The following is a 24,348-nucleotide window of genomic DNA, read 5'->3' on the forward strand; positions in this document are numbered from 1 at the left end:
AGGTGCTTTGAAAGAATTGTAAGTAGGAAATAATGCCCCTGTTAGGAATGTAAAATTTCTGAACATTTCAAAGCTGGGAAGGAGGATGGGGTACTGCTGGTGGTAGGAAATAGAAATTCTAAATACAAAAACAAGAAAAAAACAACGTTTGGACTGTGTTATGTTTTAGCTTCATGTAATTATTCAAAGTTCTTTTGTTTAAGAATATAGTAAAATTATGAGCACAATCAAGTCATATTACAGAGTCATGAGGTGTCACTTTTATTAAGTACAAGATTTGGGGGGAAATAGAATTTAACCAGGAAGTTAGGAGATCTAGTTTTAAAATTAATTGTACTATAACTTAAATATTTAATTTTCTGGTCATGGTTTCTTTAAATATAAGTGGATTGTCAGCTCTGTAGGCCCAGGAAATCCCTCGAGTGCAAAGGCTCCGAGGGAGAAACATACCTGGCACCTTGAGAAACAGCAAGGAGGTCACTGTGGCCATGTGTGAGGAGGGAAGAGTAGTGGGACCTGACATCAGAGAAGTAAATGGTGGGAGCAGGAAAAAGATGGTGTAGCGCCTTGTGTGCCTTTATAAAGACTTTGTTTTTACTTTGAGGGAGGTGTGGAAAGCCATTGAATGGAAGGCTATAAGCAAAGTAGTGAAATAATGTGACTTACATTTTCATAGGAACACTGTAGCTGCTGTGTGGAGTGTAAGTTGTAAGAGAACAGCACTAGAAGCAGGCAAATCAGGAGGAAATTGCTGTGGATAGTTTTGCTTAAATCTTCCAAGCACTGCTGTGGAAATTACTTGAAGGAGTAAAGGCCAGATAGAAGTATATAAACTCACTGCCTTAAGCGTGTTGGACTCTGCAAAGAAACACCTACTCTGCGATTAGCCAGCTTTTATTGGAACAAAGATGGGGGCGTAACACATTACTTTTTCTTGAAGTTGTGTGTTAACAGTTCAAAGGTGATTACAGGTTTAATCGGGAGATAACTGAAAGATAGATGGATAAATAGAAAAGAGGACATTCTTCTAGGCAGGATATTCTGCATTTGCTGCATATCTCAGATTGTTGTCATTCTGTTGTTATTTTGTGACGCAGTTTCAGTCATATGGAGTGGTCTTGTTGATTCAGAGAGCCCACTTGTGTGCCTGCGTGAGTCTGAATAAGGGGGGATTCATTTAAAGGTATAAGTGAACAGAGGAAGGAATGTAATCTACATGCCCACTCTTCGAACTCCTAGAACTGAAAAAAACATTTATTTCAAGTGGACAAACATGTACAGAGTGTACATTATGTGGGAGGAGCTACATGCTGCCTGCAAGAGATAGGTGTGACTAGAATTTCCTGGGAGTTTTAAAGTCAGAGAAATCCTATCCAGTTAGAGATTTTTGACCAGGAAGTGTTTCATGAGGGGTCATTTGGACGAATGGGTAGGATTTGACAATTCGTCAAATACAGTTTACAATTTGAGGAGTTTTCACATGTGAGGTTATCACCAGTATCAAATGAACACTGCTGTCACCCCCAAAAGTTTTCTCATGCCCCTTTGGAATTTATGCCTTCCTCCGTTTTCATTCCCAGGCTGCCCTGATCTGGGGGGATTTGACATATTAATGATATTGATCATTGCAAGTCACAAAAATGTTGTATCTTTCCATTAATTAGATCTCTAATTTCTATCAGGAATGTTTTTAGAGTTCAGTGTAGGGGACTGTGATAATTCCAGTTAGATTTAATACTGAATATTTTGTTTTTGGAAGCTATATATTTTAAAATCAGTTTTCCAATTGCTTGCTGCTAGTATATAAAAATGTAATTAATTTTTATATATTAACCTTGCATCCTGTAATCGTGTTATTGGTAATAGTTTTATAGTGCCTTGGGATTTTCTATATAAACAGTTATGTGATCTGCAAATAGTTTTCCTGTCCCTCTCCCTCTTGCTCTTCTGTCCCTTCCCACCTTATAGTGACTAGAATCTCCACTACATTGTTGAATAGAAGTGATGAAAGTGGGCATCCTTCCCTTAATTCCATTTTTAGGGGAAAAGTATAAAGTGTTCAGTATTTCACCACTAAGTGGAACATAAGCTGTAGGGCTTTTGTAGATACCCTTTATCAGAATGAGGAGGTTCTCTGTTAAGTCTAGTTTGCTGAGAGTTTTTATCATGAATGGATGTAGAAAGAATTTCATCAAATGCCTTTCATACCTATTGAAATGGTCATACGGCTTTTCTTTATTCTGGTAGCATGTTGAATTACATTGGTTGTATTTTGAATGTTAAACCTTGCATTCTTTGGACAAACCCTACTAAGTCGTGATATGTTACCCCTTTCATGTATTATTGAATTCAGTTTGCTGTATTTATTGTTAAGGATTTTTGCATGTATGTTCATGAAGGATATGGATTTATAATTTTATTCTTTTGTAATGTCTGTCAGGTATTGGTGTTAGAGTTGTATTGGCCTTATGTTGGTAGTATTCTTTCCTCTATTTTCTGAAAAAGTTTCTGTAGATTGGTATATCTTCCTTGAATGTTTGAGAAAGTTCATTAGTGGAACCATCTGGCCCTGCAGGGTTTTTTGGGGGGAGGTTTTTGGTATTTATTTATTTTTTAATTTTTATTTATTTTTGAGAGAGACAGAGATAGGATGCAAGTGGGTTAGGGGCAGAGAGAGAGGGAGACACAGAATCCGAAGCAGGCTCCAGGCTCCGAGCTGTCAGCACAGAGCCTGGACGAGGGGCTCAAACTCACGAGCTGTGAGATCATGACCTGAGCCGAAGTTGGACGCTCAACCGACTGAGCCACCCAGGCACCCCTGTTTTTGATATTTAATTTATTTGATATAGGACTATTAAAATTTTCTTTCTTTTTTTCAACACAAAGTGGAACATTTATTGTCTGTATAATTATAGGTTTAACTTAGCCTAAATTGCTTACTCTTCTGCAGTTTTACAGATTATACTATTTCCATTACGAATCTCAAATATCAAGAAAGAAGAAAGATAATTCACAACATTATTATCCTCTGATAAATTCCAAAAAGTAATCCAGGTAGTATCCTGAAAAACTTACACTTGTTTTAATGGTCTCATTGTATGAAGAGGAATATAATAATGATACTTATATTGGAAAGTAGAGAATATTTAGGAAAAAACCAACCTGCATGTAAAGGCTGTGCTGTAAAAATGCACTCCATTCTTTTTTTTTTTTTCCCCTCATGAATACCTGGGGTTTATTATATTTCTCTCCCTCCCTCCCTCCTTCCATCCCTCTCCTTCCACCTCTCCCTCTCACTCTCTCTTTTTAATTCTCAAGTTAGTTAACATACAGTGTAGTCTTGGCTTCAGGAGTAGAACCAGGTGATTCATCACTTACATATAACACCCAGTGCTCATCCCAACAAGTGCCCTCAATGCCCATCACCCATTTGATGCACCTCCTCTTGTAATATAGGAGTGTAAAGCCATAGGTTTACCTCTAAGCACTGCTTTAACTGCATCTCACAAATTTTGGTATGTTGCATCTTTTTTATAATTTAGTTCAAAATATTAAAAAAATTCTCTGGTGAGCCTTATCTGACCCATGAATTACTTACAGATGTGTTCATTTCCAAATATTCCAAATGTTGGGTTTTCCTGGATATCTTATTATTTTAGAATAATTTTTTTTTTCATTTCAGTCTTTACATATTTATTCAGACTTATTTTGTGGCTCAACATTTCCTATATCTTTGTGAATGTCTGTGTGCACTTGAAAAGAATATGTATTACACAGTTTAGTGTAATGTTCTCAGATCAAGGCATTTGCTAATGTACCCCAGTGTTCTTTTTCTTACTGATTTTTAATTGTCAGTTTTCCACTTCATATGTTTTGAAGCTTTGTTATTAGTCACATTTACATTTATAAGTGTTATATCTTCAATTATTCTTTTATCAAATGTTTTTAAAATGTCTGATATACTCTGTCTTAAAGTCTATTTTATCTGATATTAATACAGCTATTTCACCCTTATTTTTACTGTTTGCATTGTATATATTTTTCCATGTATTACTTTCATCTGTGTCTATATGAAGTTGTGACTCTTGTAGGCTGCAGTTAGCTAAGTCTTTTTTAGTATCTCTGATGATCTTGTTTTATTGGAGGGTTTAGATTATTAGCATTTTGTAATTATTGATATTGTTAGATTTAGGTCTACATTTTGTTTTCTGTTTGACCTCTACATTTTTAGTTCCTTTCTTCCCCCCTTTCCTGCCTTCTTTTAGATTACTTATATGTTACTTACATTACTTAGCTATATTTAGTATTCTATTTTAACTTATCTATACCTTTTTGAGTATTTCAGTACATTTTTGGGCATTTTGGTATACATTCCTAACCTTTTCAGTCTACTCAGTTCATATTTTACCATTTAAAAAAATAATATTTTGAACATCTATTTGTTTTTGAGAGTCAGAGAAGGAAGTGGGAGAGGGGCAGAGAGAGAGAGGGAGACAAAGAATACAAAGCAGGCTCCAGGCTCTGAGCTGTCAGCACAGAGCCCGATGCGGGGCTCGAACCCACAAACTGTGAGATCATAACCTGAGCCGAAGTCAGACACTTAAGTGACTGAGCCACCCTGGCACCCCAGTATTTTACCATTTCATACAAGATGCAGAAATTTCCAACCATATGGGTCCCTTTTGCCCCTTTCCTCATCATTTCTCCTAGTTGTAATATGTATGACGTATTACATGGAAGCCTTGCAAGGCAGTGTTTTAAGTTTGGCCTTAAATAATCATATGTGATTTTTGAAACGTAAGAGGAAAACAGTCTTATATTTTACTCAGATGTTTACCATTTCTTTTGTTTTATTTAGTTCATTCCTCAAGATCCACGTTTTCCTGTGCTATAATTTTTCTTCATCTTAGTGAACTTTCTTATATTGCAAGTCTCCTGGCAATAAATTCTCCTGGTTTTACATTCTCTGAGAAGGTCTTTCTTTTGCCTTCATTCCTAAAGAATATTTTCATTAGATATACAAGTTTAGATTGAAAATTTTTTTCTTTCAGTACTTTAAAGATGTTTACAGTCTAATGACCTCTGTCATCTTTATGAGAAATACAGTCATTTCCAATCAGTGTTCTTCTGTATGTGGATGCCATCTTTCTTTGGCTGCTTTCTATCTTTATTTTTCAGCAGCTCAATTATGATGTATCCAAGTGGGATTTTTTTTTTAATTGACACTGATGGAGGTTCACTATGAAATTCTCAAGTCTGTACATTTGTCTTTGAATAAATTTCTGAAGTTTTCAGTCATCAATTCTTCATATTCTTTCTGCTCCCCCCCCCCCCCTTTCCTCTCCTTCTGGAACTCTAGTGACACATATTAAACCATTTGAGATTATCCCATAGCTTTCTGATGCACTGATCTATCTTCCTCCTCCTCCTCCTCCTCCTCCTCCTCCTCCTCCTCCTCCTCCTCCTCTTCCTCCTCCACCTCTTCCTCCTCCTCCTCTTCCTCTTCCTCCTCTTCCTCTTCCTCCTCCTCCTCTCCCTCCTCCTCCTCTCCCTCCTCCTCCTCTCCCTCCTCCTCCTCCTCCTCTCCCTCCTCCTCCTCCTCTCCCTCCTCCTCCTCTTCCTCCTCTTCCTCCTCTTCTTTTTCTTCTTCTTCTTCTTCTTCTTCTTCTTCTTCTTCTTCTTCTCCTGTCTTTATTCTTTTTGTTCTTTAAATTGGGTAATTTTTGTTGATCTGCCTTTGAGTTCATTGACTCTTCACTGTTTTATCTCCATTCTAATATTCAGCCTATCCATTGACTTTAAAAATACAGATAATGTACTTTTCATTTGTAAATGAAAAATTTGTTGATTTTGTTCCTTTTTATATTTTTAATTTCTCCACTGAGATTTCCTTTATTATGTTTTCATTCATGTGTGCTTTGTTTTGTTTTTACTTTACCTCATTGAGCTTAATTGTAATAGCTTCTTAAAAATCTTTGCCACATAATTCCAGTAGCTCAGTCTTCTTGTCGTAGGCTTTTATAGATAGGCTTTTCTCTTGAGAATGGGTTTCATTTTCCTGTTGCTTGTATGTCTAGTAATTTTAGATTGTATCCTGGACACCGTGTTATGTTATATAGACTCTGAGGTCTGTTATAATCTTGTATAGAATATTGATATTTTTGTTTTAGCTGGCAGGTAACCACGTTAGACTCAAACTGTTAATTCTCTCTAGCCTTCTGTGGACAGTGGTTCTAATTTCAGTTTAATTCTTTAAGTCTGTGCTTTAGTCTGCATTTGCATGGTTCAGAAGTCAGCCTTTTGTGAAAACTTTTGTGGTGTTTCATACATAGTACTAGGGCATCTCTTTTGACTTTCTCCCCAGGGGATTCAGTCTTCTCTCTGATAGCTGGCAGTGTTTACCTGGGCTCTCTTCCCTAGTTCCCTCTGACAGAAAGATAACTTCAGCCACATCTACTTAGTTCCACATCTACTGCCCAGTCTTGGGGCAAAGCTGCAAGAAAACAGGAAACTGAGGCTGGTGTCTCCCAAGTTTTGACTTGTCTCCACATCTGCCTCATAGAATTACTTTTCAGAATCCTCAGCTAGTTTTCATTCTGTGTCCCATGCCTCCCTCCTCCACCGCCCCCAACTTGTAGTTGTTATCAGCAGAAGCTTGGTCTGTGGGAAGATCACACCACCATTCTGGAAGTAGAATTTGAATGAATAGGATTTTGACAGGGAGAAAGAGGAAACTCCAGAAAGGACCTTTCACAAGCTGACTACTGTCTCCTAGATTAGACTCATTGATACTTGCTTTGTCCAGAATTTGAGTTTCGGCTGCCATTATAATAGTTATCAGGATACATTTTGGGATACCTAGATGACTGGCTTTACTAATCAGACTGTTTATTGTCTGTTAATAATGTAGAATCCTTGAGCCTATTACTAAAAATATATACCATACTATTGAGCATATCAAAGCATGTAAAGAGAATGTTGTTTATTCTCTTGATGGAACCAGACTGAAGTATCCATGAAGAATATATAATTAAAAGAGTTTTAAATTTTGCCATCTAATTTATTATAGCTGAAGTTATGAATCTGCCTTTGTAGGAAAACAGTGTCTCATATCAAAGCTCTTTCTTTTCTCCTTAATCACTATTAAATATCCTTCTGTATCATAGATATTCAGCATCAGTAACAGCTAAGTTTTCGTGGTTATCATAACAGCTAGCCCTTACCATGCATTTCAGGTACTGTGCTAAGAGCTTTGCACAAGTTATTTCATTAATGCTCTTAACAGACCTCTAAAGGAAGTGACATAATCCTCTTTTTTATACATGGATAAAAGAGCATAAAGGTTGAGTAATTTGCAGTCACACCACACAGGCTTGCCTCTTCCTACCAGTGAGGAGGAGTGAGAATTATAGTCGAAATGGAGATGACTAAGTTGGGTTAGAGGAACATGAGATTTGCAGTGTTCCAAAGTAAATGTTAATTCAGGTATAGCTAAATTGGTTGGCACCAAAATTGAGGCATAGACACAGTTGTCTGTGTAGTTCTTCCACTTGTATTGCTTTCTTTTCTTTTTTTTTCTTTCTGTTTTAGAGAGAGTGTGCACAAGTTGGGGAAAGGGACAGAGGGAGAGAGAATCTTAAGCAGGCTCCACGCTCAGTGTGGGGCCTGACACTGGACTGTATCCCACGACCCTGGGATAATGACCTAAGCTGAAATCAAGAGTTGGATGCTCACCCGACTGAGCCACCCAGGCGCCCCTTTCTACTTGTATTTCTGAAGCCCTTTGCCACTTTCACCTCATTCTCATTGTGTACCCAGCACCTAAGTGCCAGATACTATTATCTGGGGGGTGATTCTTATCTTTTATTTTGTTCATTTCAATAAGCTGCCTATTCCCTACTTTCACAGGATATCTGGTGAAAAATTCACGGTGAGGAATTAATTGATAAATAGATTAATCTTAGAAATATGTCTCAGTGAAATTGCTCTCTTTTTTCATTTAGTGTGATCTTTTAAAAATGCATATTCAGTTGAGATCATGTGTGGCACTTTTTTTTTTTCCAGAAGAGGAATGTACATAGAACTAGCATCATAGCCACAAATTGTTTATATCTTCCCTTTCTTTAACTTCCAGCATTGAAGTTGAACTCCCTTGAGTGCTCATCAAAGCCATAAGCACCATTTTGATGGAAGAAAGAGGAGTTATCACAATTTATACCCCAAATTCTAAATATAGAATTTTGACCCCCCATGTTAGCTCTATAAGCAATGTGTATGAAGTTATGTTCTTCAGTGCTGTTTAGCTGCACTAACAAGGGAAGAAAAATGAAACAACTGAGAACCTTAAATCAGAGAGATTTATTTCTCTTTCAAGTAGAAGTTTTGAGATAGATTGGACCAGACAGATAACCAGCTGTGTTCCACAAATTCATTTAGATGTCCGTGTTCCTTCTAATCTTGTATTTTCGGTGTTCCCCAGGGTATTACCCTTAGCTTTATGATGAAGCAAGATTACCACCACTCTGTGTCCCAGCCTGCAGTAGTAGGGAAAGACAAGAGTGGAGGACAAGCAGTTTTTTTTTCACAGGCACGATCCAGAACTTGCACACATCACTCTTGCTCACATCTTCTTTACACATGTTAGTTATATGGCCACATACACCTTAGTCGCATGGACACAGATGGTTGCAAATGAGGCTGGAAAAGGTAGTATTTAGCTGGGCAGGCCATAAGTCAGTAACTGTAGGGTTTTATTACTAAAAGGAAGAAGGGGGGAATATGGATATTTATAGGACCATTAGCAGTCTCTGCTATAGAATTTTTGCTAAACTATCCTACAGTCAATTAAAAGAGCTGGTAAGAAGTAGCCATACCAATGGACTTTGTGATATCAAGTCAGTAGCATATTAAAATATAGTACAAGAGATTTAAGCAGGGATTTAAGTTCATGTTTTTAGGAACAAAGCACAAAACCAGATGTTAGAATTTGATGAAATATCTTCAAATTGTGTTAAAGTTGCTGGATATATGAGCTAATAATTATTTATTTTGTTCTTGTATTTTAGGCCTCAACTCCATATAGCATAGATTCAGATTCTTTGGGAATGGAGTGTATTATTTCGGGAAGTGCCTCTCCAACTCTGGCAATCAACACTGTGACTAACAAAGTAATTCTGTTTTTTTAAACACTTTTGAAATGTGATTGAATAATACATTTAATTTGCCTTTATAATAACAATAGAGTTCTGTATGAGTGAGGTTACAGATGATATAAATTTGGCTAACCTATTCATGGCAGCTTGAAAGCTTGAATCCACAATGTTTTGAGGTGTGCACAAATTAGAAGGAAATATTTCTCTGAAGATCAAGTTGGAGGATGCTTATTGGGAAGCTCTATATTAATTTAAATCCTTGACACTGCCAGTTCCCAATGATAAAATTTTGAGTTTGCATTTTATCAAATCAGTTTGTTTAAAAAAAACCATTGATTACCCCTCTAAATATGTGATTGAAAAAGAAAAGATTGTCAGATTCCCAAGCAGTCAGCACAATCCAGGAAAATGAATAATGTGGACAAACTCATACAGTTCGTTGGAATGGTGGTCACCCTATTTCATGATATTCAACTGTAGGTCCATATCCAGAAATACAGTATGTTATAATCTGCTGTCCCTCCCCTCCCCTCCCCTCCCCTCCCCTCGCCTCCCCTTCCCTCCCTTCTCATTCAAATTTCATGCCAAGTCAGATACCTAGTGGGAAATACATGTCTTATCTTTACAAGGTAATTTGTTAAGGTCATATCTCAAAATCCTAAAAGGTATTGGGAGGTTTATGAAGTAATTCAGTTCTATGCATGCATTTCCTCCCTTCCTAGACCATGAACGCCTTGAAGCCATATATTTCTGACACTCATGCTTGTATTCTCATTCAGTCTAACTTTCAAATCTTGCTTTTACCCTAATCTCCTCTCTCCCTTGCTTTCACTTGTTCTTACTTTATTTCTGTCTCTTTCTCTTCCACTTTATCATGCACACACATAAACACATACACGTGCACGTGCGCACACACACACACACCCATAACGATACTGACACAGTGTACACAGGATCTTTTTATTTGTACAAAGATAATAAACCAATAGAAGACAGTTTATAATTTTAGTGACTGATCACATTTACAATTTAGAAAGTAAACTGGCACCTGAGGTGTAGAGTATTGATTTTTCTCAAATAACCAGTCCATGGAATGATTCCATCAGAATCACTTAGGAGAGGTCTGTGTGGGTGCATATGTGTGAGTGTTTGGTGGTGGTGGTGGTAATTACAAGGTTTTATAGCAGGCCTACCAGATCATTTATTTTACACTTATGGATAGGGTTCAGAAATCTGTACTTTAAGAAATCATCCCTTATTGTGCCCAACTAGACTTGAGAATTTCTGGTGAAGCAGAATGGGCTAGGATCAGAAATATCCAATACTGTTCTTTGTGGTAGTCCAAGTAGGAGGCTTAAACGTAGGTAGTTATGGCTGTTAAGAAACAATTAGGAACTAGTAATGCTAGGACTTCATGATGAAATAATATGGAGGTCAAAGGAGGTGGAGTTTTTGGACTTCTAGATACAACGGAGTAGCTAGTTTTAGATTAATCCTTCTTCCTATCTATATAAAATACTACCATCCCCCACTACCAATAAAAAACAGGGAAGAGGCACTGGAGAACAGAAAAGCCAGGCCTTCAGGGATGAAGATCCCATAAAAAAGGGAAATACATTGAGATAAGCCCTACAAATTTTGCCTTGGGACATTTCTCAGTTCTTAATGCATGACATACAGACTGAAAAGAAAACAGAAGCCAAAAGCAGCCATTGGGTTAGGGAGACAAAAACTGGAGTTTGGGGCTACGAAACAGCCTGGGCTTGAGGACTAGATCCTCATGGATCTCAGAAGTAAGTTTACCTTCTTGCAAGTAATATCCACTTAAGACATTTGCTAACTCCTGATTCATTTATGTACTTGGGCTCAGGCCTAGACAAAACAAGTGGATTTTTCACTACTCAGAATTAAGCAGTTTCACAGAGAAGGAAGGGACAAAAATTGTCGTTCATGATCTTCAGGGAGGAGGAAGCCATGGTAAAAGGCTTTCAAGTTACCTCAGAAGGGTTATGTTCCAGAGGAAGAGCAAACCAAAATAGACCAACTGCAAATTATTATCGGGTGGTTGCTAATATTCTTCTACTTGCCAAAAGAAAACTAAATCCTTTCTGGAAGAAGATAACATCATACTGAGCTTTTGCAGTTTTTCATAAGATCTCAACTTTCAGTCAAAAATTTCAGACATTCCAGGAAACAGGACCAAATAAGTGACAAGGGGGTGGGTACGGAAAGACAACATAAACATATCTACAAGTGATCTAGATATGGATTTTAAAATAACTATGACTAATATGTTCAAAATAGTCGAATTATAGAAAATTTATCCAAGAATTGGAATCTGTATGGAAGAATCAAGAGGAAACTCTAAAATTGAAAAATATAATAACTGAAATTAAGAATTTGATAGATGGGTTCAGCAGTAAATTAGGCACACCAGAGGAGAGAATAGTGAACTGGAAGAAAGGTTCGTAGAAAATAGAATGAAACACAAAGAAAAACAATGAAAATTCAGAAAAACTTAAGGGATAAATGGGATATGTGGGAAAAGGTCTAACAAACTTTTTAGTCTTCCAGAGGAAAAAGGAATAAGGAAGGAACAATATTTTAAAGTTTTTAAACTGATGATAACACAGTACAGATTCAGGAATTTCTGAGAACCCCAAGAAAGATTAATGAAAAGAAACCTTATTGGGCAAAGAAAATCAAGCTCCTAAAAAAACAAAGATTAAAAAAATCTTAAAATCAGAGGCAAAACAGGCAACTTCAAAGGAACAACAGTAAGCCAGGCACTGACTTCTGAATAGAAATGCTAAAAGCTAGACATGAGAATGAAATTTGTATCATGCTTAAAGGAAATACCTACTAATCCAGAATTCTGCAATTAAAATTTCTGTGGAAAATGAAGGTTAAATAAATAGATTTTTATAAAAACAAAATTAGAGAGAATATGTTACTAATACATCAGTAGTAAACAATTAAAGGGAACTAATTTTTTAGATAGAAGGAAATTATCCTGTGCTGGAAAGAATGGAGAACACTAAAAGAGTATGTTGATAAATGTGAATGTGTATTGAGTATTTAAAACAATAACATTTCTGTTACATAACACAATGCCTTTGAGTCTAAAATACTACAGAAGTTAAAATACATGACAATACTAGGGTAAGGCAGGAAGAAATATAATTGACCCTCGTACAATGTGAAATTTAGGGATGCCACCTCCCATGCCCCCCAAACAATTGAAAATCCGTGTATAACTTTTGACTTAACTAATAGCCTACTGTTGACTGGAAGCCTTACTGATACCATAAATAGTTGATTAATACATATTTTGTATGTTATATGCATTATATTCTGTATTCTTACAAGAAAGCTAGAGAAAAGAAAATGTTATTAAGAAAACCTTAAGGGAGAGAAAAAATATTTTTACAGTACTGTATTGTATGTATGTATTTATTTGTATTTATTTTTAATTTTTTTAATCTTTATTTATGTTTGGGGGTGGGGGAACAGAGTGAGAGCTGGGGAGGAACAGAGTGGGAAAAATGAATCTGAGGTAGGCTTCAGTCTCTGAGCCATCAGCACAGAGCCCGACGTGGGGCTTGAACTCACTGACCGCAAATTCATGACCTGAGCTGAAGTTGGACGCTTAACCGACTAGGCCACCCAGGCGCCCTTGTATTTTTTATTTTTATTTTTTAAAGTTTATTTGTTTTTAGAGAGAGAGAGAGAAAGAGCAAATGTGTGCCCACACAAGTGGGGAAGGAGCAGAGAGAAGGGGGGAGAGAGAGAATCCCAAGCAGGCTCCTCACTGGCACAGTGCACTGTCAGCACACTGTCAGCACGGAGCCTGACACAGGGCTCAAACTCCCAAACCATGAGATTATGACCTGGGCCAAAGTCAGACACTTAACTGACTGAGCCACTCAGGTGCTCCTATTTATTTTTAATTTTAAATCAAACTCTTCACCCAACATGGGGTTTGAACTCATGACCCCAATATCAAAAGTTACATGCTCTACCTACTAAGGCAGTCAGACTCCCTAGTACTGTGCTGGGTTTATTGAAAAAATTCTCTGTATAAGTAGACCCACGCAGTTCAAATCCATGTTGTTAAGGACCAGCTGTGTATACAGTTGAAACCTTTGCATTACATGGGAATTGGTAAAAGTACGAAGTCAAGGGCATGTTGTGATATTTAGGGCAGTGGTTATTTTAACACACCAGCATGTATCAGAATAACTAGGAGGACTTGTTAAAACCGAGGTTGCTGAGCCTCAGAATTTCTGATTTAGTACATTGGATTGGGGTCTGAAAATTAGAATTTTTTTTTCTTTTTTTAAGATTTAAGTAGTCTCCATACCCAACATGGGCCTGGAACTCACAACCTTGAGATCAGAAGCCACATGTTCTACCAACTGAGCCAGCTAAGCACCCCTGAAAATTTGAATTTCTAATAGTACTCAGATACTGGTCCTATTATTGCTTACTACAAGAAGAGTAAAAGAATATAAAATAATCAAGGAAAAATAATAAATCCAGAAGTAGACACAAAAGGAGAAATAAATGAGCAAATAAGAGATAGAGAAATAGGAAAATAAATATGTATTCAGATTGAATTGTGTTGGGAAATGTAAATGAACAAAATATTCCATTTAGAAGTCAAAGATTGTCAGACTGGATAAAAAAGTAAAATTCAACTATGTGCTACTTACAAGAAGTATATCTTAAAGGACAAGACACATTACTGAAAATAAAAGATACTTTATTATGAAAAAGGATCATTTTAGTAATACTAAATTTGTTGGCCTTTTAAAGCCAACAAAACTAAAAGGAGAAATAGATAAGTCCTTGATCAGAGGAAGATTTTATGTCTCTCTATAACTCCTGGAAGAAGCAGATCAAAATTAAAACATAACAAATCAAACAAATCCCATTAAAGATAGAGAAGATTTGAATCATGAAATTAGGAATTTGACCCATTTGATATATATAGAATATTGCATTTAACAATTGCAGAATATACATTTTTAAGTGCACATGGAATATTTACCAAAATTGATCATGTAATACTGATGAATGCTAGACTATAAAGAAGTCTCAACAAATTTCAGAAGACCATCGTACAGTGTATCTTTTCCAGCACAGGGGAATTTAAGTGGAAATAATAACAAATAGATAATTAGAAAATTACCTAAAGTTTGCAGATTAAGCAGTATAGTTATAAATAACCCAGGATCAAGAAAGAATCATAATAGAAATTAGAAAATACTTAAAGAAACATAAAATATGAAAGCCTGTAGAATGCAGTTGAAGTATTAGCCTAAATGCATGTACTAGAACAGAAGAAAGATTGAATATTAATGATTTAAGCATCTAGATAAAGATCAAAATAAATCTGAAGAAGACGAAGGTTATAAATAAGTCAGCAAGCAAGAAGTTGATTCTTTGTAAGGATTAATAAAATTTCTAGCCAAGGTGGGATAACAAGGTCTAAATTTACTTTGCTACCTGAAACAATTGAAAAAACAGACAAAATATGTGCAACAATGGTTTTTAAGAGATTGGGCCATAGGACAATGATCCCTGAGAAATTGTGAACAAATAAGGTCAGCCCTATGATTGTCCTAGCTTACTGTCTGGAGAAAGTTTCCAAGGTACAGAGGTCTCCCTGAGTAGAGCATGTGGATCTAGGAGGTCATGGAATCTCCAGGGTGGCTAGAGTTCGCAGGGCAGCATATCAGAGAAGAGAAAGCTGCACCAAGGGAGAATTCCAGTGATATGCAAAAGGTCTCCTTGAGTCTTCAGCTGAGTACTTAACAGTGCATGCATGAGTAAGGAAGACAAGGGAAAGAACCACCTGAAAGGATTAGTGTGGATAATTACTGATATTCCTATAGGGCCAGGCATAGTAACTTTCACACAAGAGTGAAGTGTTTTCGTAATTCACAGGTCATTAGGTAAGGTACTCAGGAGTTTGCTTTAATAGTGGAATAAAATTAGCCCTAGACTAAAACACTGCTCTGGTCCTGTCTACACACCTTCAAAGCAAAACCCAAGAAGATCGGTCTATTTTCAGATAAATCAGTTTTTTAAATTTGATTTTGATTTTTTTCATATGTAATTCAGAGGCCATTATAAAATTTCCCCTTTTAAAGTTTATAATTCAGGAGTTCTTGGTATATTCACAAGGTTGTGCTCCTGTTAACAACCATCTAATTCCAGAACATTTTCATCACCCAAAAAGAAAACCCTGTACTTATTAGCATTCATTCCCTATTCCATCCATTTCCTGTAACTGTTAATTTACTTTCTAACTCTATGAATTTGCCTATTCTGGACATTTCGTATAAATGGAATCCTATAATAAATATGTGACCTGTTATGTCTGATTTCTTTCACTAAACACATTTTCAAGGTTCAGCCATGTTGCAGCATATATCAGGACTTCGTCCCTGTTGTCAAATAATTTAACTGTGTTCCAGAATAAAGCTCAAGAAAATTTACAAGAATACAAAACTGTCTAGCACTTAACAGTGTAAAGGTCACAGTGGTCTGGCATCTAATAAAAAATTACCAGGCTGGCAAGAAGTAGTAAAAAAAACAACCCATAATGAGGTGAAAATTAATCAGAACTGACCCAGAAATAACACAGGTGATAGAATTAGTATAAAAGGACATAGACAATTACTGTAAGCCAAGATACAGAAATAACCGAAGTGTCTATCAGTGGATGAATGGGTAATGAAGCTGTGTGTGTGTGTGTGTGTGTGTGTGTGTGTGTGTGTGTGTGGACACAAAATAGAATATTATTTAGCCATGAAACGCAAGTTCTGCCATTTATGACAACATAGATAGACCTTGAGGGCATTATACCAAGTGAAAGATACATACTGTATTTATATGTGGAATCTTAAAAGGCCAAACTCCTAGAAACAAAGTAAAATGGTGGTTACCAGGGGGCTATCGGGTGGCAGAAATGGAAAAATGTTGGTCAAAAGGTACAAACTTTCAGTTATAAGATGATTGAGTGTGGAGGATCTATTGTATAGCGTGGTGATTATTGTTAACAGTATTGTATTCACGTGTACATGAAAGCTGGCTAGGTGAGTAAATCTTAAATATACTCATCATTAAACGGAAATGGTAATTATGTTAGTTGATGCAAGAGTGGTATTTATTTTGGAGTACATAAGTGTATCAAATGAACACCTTGTATACCTTAAACTTTTATGTTCTATCTCAAAGTTGGAAAAAGCCCAGTTATTATAACTGTATTCATGGAGGAGCTAAAGGATAGGTTGAACATTTGTATAGACACATGGAAGATATTTTTTTTAAATACAAATCAAACTTCTTAGAGATAAAAATTATGTCTGACTTGAAAAATACACTTGATGGAATTAATAGCAGATAAGACAGAAAGATGATTGACCTTGAAAATATAGCAGTAAAAGTTAGACAAAATGAAATACGTGAAAAGACTTTAAAAAAGTACATACATAGAGTATTAGCACTGGTAACAACTTAAAGCAACCTAATATATGTGTAATTGAAGTTCCTAATGGAACTCTGGATCTATAGAAAGGAATTAGGACTAGAAATGGTAACGACATGAGTAAAGCTTTTTCTTTTTAATCTAAATCTCTTTAAAAAATAACAAACTTTTTCTTATTATTTTTTAAAAAATGTTTTATGTTTATTTATTTTTGAGAGAGAGACAGTGTGAGCAGGGGACGGGCAGAGAGTGAGGGAGACACAGAATCTGAAGCAGGCTCCAGGCACTGAGCTGTCAACACCAACACGGGGCTTGAACCCAGGAACTGGGAGACCCTGACCTGAGCTGAAGTCAGAGGCTTAACTGACTGAGCCACCCAGGCGCCCCGATAATAAACTATTTAAAGATAACAAAAGTATGTTCTGGGTTTATAACATGTAGAAATAAAATATAGGACAACAGTAGTACTCAGGCAGGTAGAGGAGAAATGGAAGTGTTAGGAAAGAAGTATTAAATAAACTTTGAGTAAGCAGAAACAAAGCTATTATAGGTGACATGATTGTTTATATGGAAAATTCAGAAAAATCTACAGATAAACTGAGAACTAATAAATTAACAAGGTCTTGATATCAGTATTAGATTTTAGAAATCAATTACATTTCTCTATATGAGACAGAAAATAAAAAGATGACAATTAAGTTAGCTTCCAAAAACATCAAATACCTAGGATTAAATGGAAGATGAACTCTACACAGAAAACTATAAAAAAAAGACTCAGAAAAATAAATTATAGAAAGAACAAAATAAGAATTAAAAAAATAAAAAATCAAAAACCCAGAGAAAACAAAGGAAGTATAAATAAATGTATGTATAATTTTCATTGAGAAGATTATTATAAAGTCAGTTTTTCCTAAATTGATCTGTAGATTAAAATCTCAATCAAAAGTCCCCTATGTTTTTTGGGGGGGAAGGGAAGGGAATAGAAAATGACTAACTGATCTTAAAATGTAAATGGGAATCCAAATGGCAAATGGTAGTTGAAGAAAATGTTGAAGAAAAAGATAAATGGTAGAGGATTTATATTTATACTTCCAAATATCAAGAGTAAGCCTACAATAATTGAAAGAGTGATATTGGCATAAGAGTCCACAAATAGACTTAAGGAACAGAACTCAGTGATGTCTTTGAACGAACGGTGCTGGATCAATAGGGAAACCAGATTTTCCATTCACAAAAATCAGTTCGAGATGGATCTGAGATACAAATATAAATGATAAAACCATAAAACTCTCAGTTGGATGAAAAAGAAAAGGAATTTTAAGAAATGTAATGAAGTAATAAAGATTTAAGAGTAGATATTAGTGTAACAGAAAATAAAGCTTTGTGTAATCCTTTAATTTTACTATAAAAGGACAGAAAAGCATACATTGTATGATTCCATTTATACTTAGTTCAAAAACAGGAAAACCAGTCAATAGTGGTAGAAGTTGGTATAGTGGGTGCCTGTGATAGAGAAAGGGATGGATAATGACTAGCTGGTGAATGGGAGAGCACCTGAGTGGGCCTTCTGGAATGCTGGTAATGTTCTGTATCAGGTTCTGTGGTCTTTGGACACCTAGGTAACTAAGACCCTTTTAGGGATTCCATCAGGTCAAAACTATTTTTATAATAATACTATCATACTATTTGTCTTTTCCTTTATTTTTGTATTTTCATTGATGGAGCAGAAGCAGTAGTATGTAAATGTTAGCACAGATCAAGGCAGTGACACCTAAGTATTAATAGTCATTGTATTTTCGCTGCCCACACCCTTCAGATTAAAATAAAGAATAACAGTTTTACCTAAAGATTTCTTTGGTGAAGCAGGAAAAATAGTTTTATTAAGTTGTGACCTTTGAGTACATGTCTTTTTAACATTCTTTGTAATGAAATGGGAAGTATGCATAAAACACTTAGACTACATGCTGAAGTACCTGCCTGTGGTTGTTTTGTGTGGTTGTTTGAGGTGGATGTGAAGCCAACTGCTTTGTTCGTGGATCATAGGGTTCCTTAGGGTTGAGGGAGAGGGGCAGAAGGAGAGAGAGAGAGGGAGAAAATCCTTAACAGGCTCCACACTCAGTGCAAAGCCACACACTGGGCTCAATTCCATGACCCTGGAATCATGACCCGAGCCGAAATCAAGAGTTGGACGGAGCCACCCCTGTGCCCCTGGATCATTGTTTTTACTTGAAAGAACAGTTGACACTGATTATTCAGATTTGGGTATTTGGCAGGTGTTTTCTTGGTAATGAACATAGTGAATCTGTCACCTCCAGGAAAACTGTTGGCAGTATCCTTTGCCAATGGTAAAATTTGAGCTTTGAAGCAAAAAGTAGAAGTTTGGAACACTTGTATCCACCACAAAAGACTTCTAATGAGATCATTGGTGATATTAGCAAGTATGATGTTTTGATGTTGTGTAATGAAATGTGTCCGTATTTAGAAGATCTGTATAACAATGAACGAGTATTTTCCATATGGCAGTGAATAATGTTACAAAACCATGCATAGATGAACGGTCCATTCACAATACAGGGTCCAACAGTGGACTTTAATGTATCAGAGTATGAAAAATTTAGTGGTATGTTTTCAGGTCCACATTGCAACTAATCTTTAAAAAATTGTCATTTGTCCTGTTTTGGTATGGTATCAAAAAAGTCCATCCACAATGATCTGAAAGCCTGTTAAAATATTCTTCCCTTTTCCAAATATATATGTGTGTGTGTTTGTGTGTGTGTGTGTGTGTGTGTGTGTGAGAGAGAGAGAGAGAGAGAGAGAGAGAGAGAGAGAGAGAGAGAGATACTGGGCTTGCTTTCTATAGTTGCACCTAAACAACTTACTGCAGCAGGAAAGAGAATCTAGTGGTTTTCTCTTAAGCCAGGCATCGAGATTTACAATAATGTAAAACTAAAGGAACTCCTCTAATTTTATTTGTTTATTGGGAGAAAATATTTCTTATGTTAACATTTAGTTGGGTTTATAATTGTTTTCTTTAAGTTAATGAAAAATGTGTTTTAATATACAACATGCTAATTATTAGTAGATACATCAGCACAAACAGCTCCTTGACTCTCCAATTTTTAAGACTGCAAAAGTGTTCTAAGATCAGTTTGAGAACTGTTCTATACTTTGTTCTGGCTGGTGATTACATAAGTAGCCCACTTTGTAATAAATTAGTAATTTGTGCACTTTACTCTGTGTATGTGTTACATTTTAATAAAAAATGTTTATCCTTCTTCCAGATAAGATTTTGTCCAAGATTTCTGACTTGAGTGATAGGTAACTGAGCATGGACAGGACAGAGTGATCGGCTAAGAAAATTACCATAGGATGCTTGTAATTTGTTGGGCTAGGAGCCTGTAAGGTTGATTTTTTTTTTTTTTAAATGAAATTTATATTGGAAGTATTTACCAGAAAAATCTTTGCCAGAGTTTCCTTTACTCCCTCTTAGTTTTTCTTATATTCTTTTCCCTATTTAGTTCCTAGGCATGTATTGTTCCTAGCTGATGTTGAATGAGGAACAGTTTGGTTTTGCCTTAAGTATAGAGGCATACATGCCCAGTTTTTTGCATATTTGGCCTCTTGGCAAATATTTGTAGCATTTAGCATGACTCCATTTTTAGCACAAACAGAAGAGTGGTGATAGGTCAATTGGTTATTAAGTTAGCAAATATTTATTAACTGTATACTGGTAGAAAGCACTATGTTGGTTATGATTACTTATTGGGGACTTAAGGAGCTAACAGTCTAATAGTGGATAAAAATTTGATAAAAATTAGTTATACCATACAGCTAAATGTATTGTGCCCATGGAAATAGCATAGAAAGGAAAGTTGGTAGTAGCATCTGAATAGAACGTTGAATTATACTTAGGCTAGTTAACTGTTTTAAAAAATCTCATTTTTATTGGTTTCTAATTAAAAATTATATTACTTATTTTAAACAAACTTGAGCATTGTAAAAATATCAGTGATAAGTCTTCAGGAATACCCAGCCACCTGCCAATTAACCATTGTTAACAGCTTGATTTATAGACCTTAACATCTAATGTTTATATTAGCATCTTGTTACTTTTAATGAGGGGTTTTTTTTGTTTTTTTTTTTTAGTGTTTATTTTTGAGACAGAGAGAGACAAAGCATGAGTGGGGGAGGGGCAGAGAGAGAGGGAGACACAGAATCCGAAGCAGGCCCTGGGCTCTGAGCTGTCAACACAGAGCCTGACATGGGGCTTGAATTCGCGTACCGTGAGATCATGACCTGAGCCAAAGTCGGAAGCTTAACCGACTGAGCCACCCAGGCACCCCTTCATCTTGTTATTTTTAAAAATTAGATCACATACCTATGAGTTTGCAAATGTGTTAGACTGTTGAGTTTCCACTTTTCACTAATGCAACCACTATGATGCCTGTGATTTTTAAAAATTCCTTTTTTGTGTTTTTTGATGCCTAAGATTTTTTTTTTTTATAGAGAGCATGTGCCCACGCACGCACATGAGTGGAAAAGGGTCAGAGAGAGGGGAAGAGAGAGAATTCCAAGCAGGCTCTGTGCTAACAGCCCCAGCATGGGGCTCAGTCACACAAAATGTGGGATCATGACCTGAGCTGAGATCAGGAGTCGGACGCTTAAATGACTGAGCCACCCAGGCACCCTGATGCCTAAGATTTTGACAGAAGAGAATAACAGTTTTGTTTAAGGCTTGAGTAAAAATAAATGTATGCATTGTAGAAATGTTTAACAGTAAAAATCTACAATCCCCTTATTGAATGTTGATGAACTAATTATACCTGAAAATATATCGAATTTATGACTTCTAGATAGGATATGCTTTTCAGTTTGAGAGTAAATTGTTTATTTAATGGTGAACATGGAGTTAGCAATGAAGGGCATGGAGTTGGGGTAGGTAAGCAGCAAAGGAAAGACTGCTAACATTTTATCCTCCTGCCATATACCAGCCTAATTGTATTTTTGTAGAGTTGCTTAAAAAGTACTCTTTTCAGTGGGAACTACTTATACAAATGTTTTTTTCTTTTCTAGGTAACATTGTACAACACTGATCAGGATGGTAGTGATAGCCCACGCAGTAGCCTTAACAACAGTCTCTCAGATCAGAGTTTGGCATCTGTTAATTTGAACAGTGTTGGAAGTGTGCATAATTATACACCGGTAAGTCTTGATGAAGTTAACATCTTTGTTAAGTACTCCTTTAGTGCTTAAAACTAAACCAGATATCATTGAAGTGCAAATAAAAAGTGAAAATGTGTATTTTTCACAATCAATTCATTAGCTTAGATAAGTAGAGCAGATTCCTACCTTGACAGTGTATTAATTGGACTTATATTTTACCAGGTTAGATACAAATATATGGTTGTATGATGTTTTATTATTTTGGTCTACTTTATCTGTTCTGTGTCCAAATGAAAAGTAATTGGAATAGGAAAAAAAATTCTACTTCAGTCTAGCAAAGCTATACTTGATGATACTTTACAGTCCTTGGTAAAAGAGTTTAGAAGATGTACATATCACCTCGTTTTCCAGCTGTAGATATGAGAGGGGGATTCTACAAACCACAAAGATTAGGATGACTTGGTACCCAGTTGTTAAGCAGCCTTATATTTTTAATTTTAGTCTGGAAAACAAAGCTATGCTATTAAGGGACCTGTGTGTGCTGATTTTGTTACCTATAATAAGAACATGACCCTTGTGTTATTTGATACCTCTTTTCAAATCATCTGGCAACTGTCTTCCCTAGAAGATAGAACAGAGCCCAAGAGCCATATACTACTCTGTTCTTTGGTTTAAATTTGGTCTCACTAGTTCAGTCCCTATCCCAGATTGAGTAAATAGGCAAAACCTTATACAGGATAAAGATACACAGGGGTGGGAGGAACCTTAAATAAGAAAACAACTCCAGGGAAACCAAACTGAAAGAGCAGAATTAAAATTCACATTGAATGTAAAAAAACAAAAGGTGGCTCTGCAAAACTGTTTTCAGTGCTCTGGGGAAAAAAATACTCTTTCAGAATGCAGAAGTAACATAATGGAATAACAGTTATGTAAAAGAAGGTACTAGATCTGGAGAATTGAGAATTATAGGTGTCCCTGAAGAAGCAGCTAGAATAGTTAGCATAGAAGCAGTTTTCAGAAGAAATAGAGATTATAAAAGGGTTACTGAGCTGTAGGAAAAGTTAATGGGGAAAAACCTATACCTAGACACATCATGACACATTTTAAAATTTCAAAAGTAATCATCCATATAAATACTCTGGTAGAAGAAATAAGATATATTCAAAGAAACACAAATCATACTTCTGGAATGCTAAGTATCAGAGGATAATGGAATACTTCATGTAGAGTTTTGAGGGAATAGGTTTGGATTATGTCCAGCTAAATTTGCATTCATATGTGAACTCAAGAGAGAGACCTTCTTTGATACATGGAGCTTAAAAAGCATCCTACCTTTGTTTTCATGTACCCTTCCTAAAAAACATTACTTCGCTGATCAAGAGATGAACTAGAGTAAAGCATTCAGTAATGATGAAATCACGATATAAAAGGATTGGTTGGTGCATTGAAGCAAACTAAGCAAAGATTTAATGATTTTAAGTTGCTTTTAAAATAATGTGAATGTAGGAAATCTTGACAGCAAACAGAATCAAAGAACACAGAGTATGGTATCAGAAAATAAAATAAAAGGAAAGGAAAAAATTAAATTTGTAGAACTAGGTGACAGAAGAAAGAACAAACCTATCTATGTACACGTAGGAGGGTTAAACTTCTCTGTGAAAAGCCAGACATTGTAGACCGCTCTTATTTATTTATTTTTTTAATGTTTATTTATTTTGAGAGAGAGAAATAGAGAGCAATCAGGGGAGGGACAGAGAGAGAGGGAGACAGAGAAACCTAAGCAGGTTCCGTAGTGCCCTTGCAGAGCCGGACACAGAGCTCCAACTCACGACCCATGAGATCATGACCTAAGGTGAAATTAGGAGTCGGATGCTTAACTCACTGAGCCACCTGAGTGCCCCTAGACTGCTCTTTTTCATTTAACAAGACACCAAGTGGTCGTCAAACACTTCTTAAGCAATCGTATAGCACCAGCTGCTGGTTGGGCTTGTCACAGGTGTATAGATTGAGTCTGTAATGACACAGTGAGCCCAGATGCACTGGGACAGTGTTACTACTTATGTATAAGCCAGATCAGTATGGTGTCAGCTCCACATCCCACAGGATGATTCCAAACTAGGGGAGCCAGGTGACAGACTTCACAAGTGGTGGGTCACTGTAGTGCAGGAACACATTCCATACTGCAACTAAGCAGTTGTATAACTTACAGCTGTACCCTAAGAGGGTAAAGTAGAAAGTCCCCTGCCTCGCTGGAAATAGGGAGGCAGATGAGAAACTGTCTCGTGGCAACTTCCTGCAAGGTAGAGAGGGGGATGAGAAACTGCCCCATGGCTGCCTCCCACAAAATAGGAAGGCAGATGAGAAATGGATGAGAACTTGCTCCTCATAAGACCACTCGCATTCCATGTTCCAGGATAATCGCCACAGCTTAGGTCATCCTGCCATTGAGCCTTGCCTCTATGGCCTGTGTAGAGATGTGTAATGTTGCCAATGTGTCAGTGCCAGTACCACCCATTGATAAAATCTTTAAGAGAT

The 24,348-nt window shown here is 36.3% G+C and overlaps 1 protein-coding gene across 4 annotated transcripts in view; it reads left to right on the forward strand.

Moving 5' to 3' along the window:
- Positions 1 to 24,348, forward strand: part of FOXJ3 (forkhead box J3) — a 147,312-nt gene that overhangs the window by 95,869 nt on the left and 27,095 nt on the right. For 3 of the 4 annotated variants that reach the window (XM_060626158.2, XM_060626159.3, XM_060626157.3), the window contains exons 6-7: positions 9,066 to 9,167; positions 21,724 to 21,852. In XM_060626158.2, the coding sequence (XP_060482141.1) occupies positions 9,066 to 9,167; positions 21,724 to 21,852 (231 nt within the window). The remainder of the gene's footprint in view (positions 1 to 9,065; positions 9,168 to 21,723; positions 21,853 to 24,348) is intronic. The other variant, XM_060626163.3, reaches the window with a different exon arrangement.

The sequence above is a fragment of the Panthera onca genome, chromosome C1, assembly GCF_046562875.1.
Source record: "Panthera onca isolate mPanOnc1 chromosome C1, mPanOnc1 haplotype 2, whole genome shotgun sequence".
Taxonomy (NCBI): Eukaryota; Metazoa; Chordata; class Mammalia; order Carnivora; family Felidae; genus Panthera; species Panthera onca.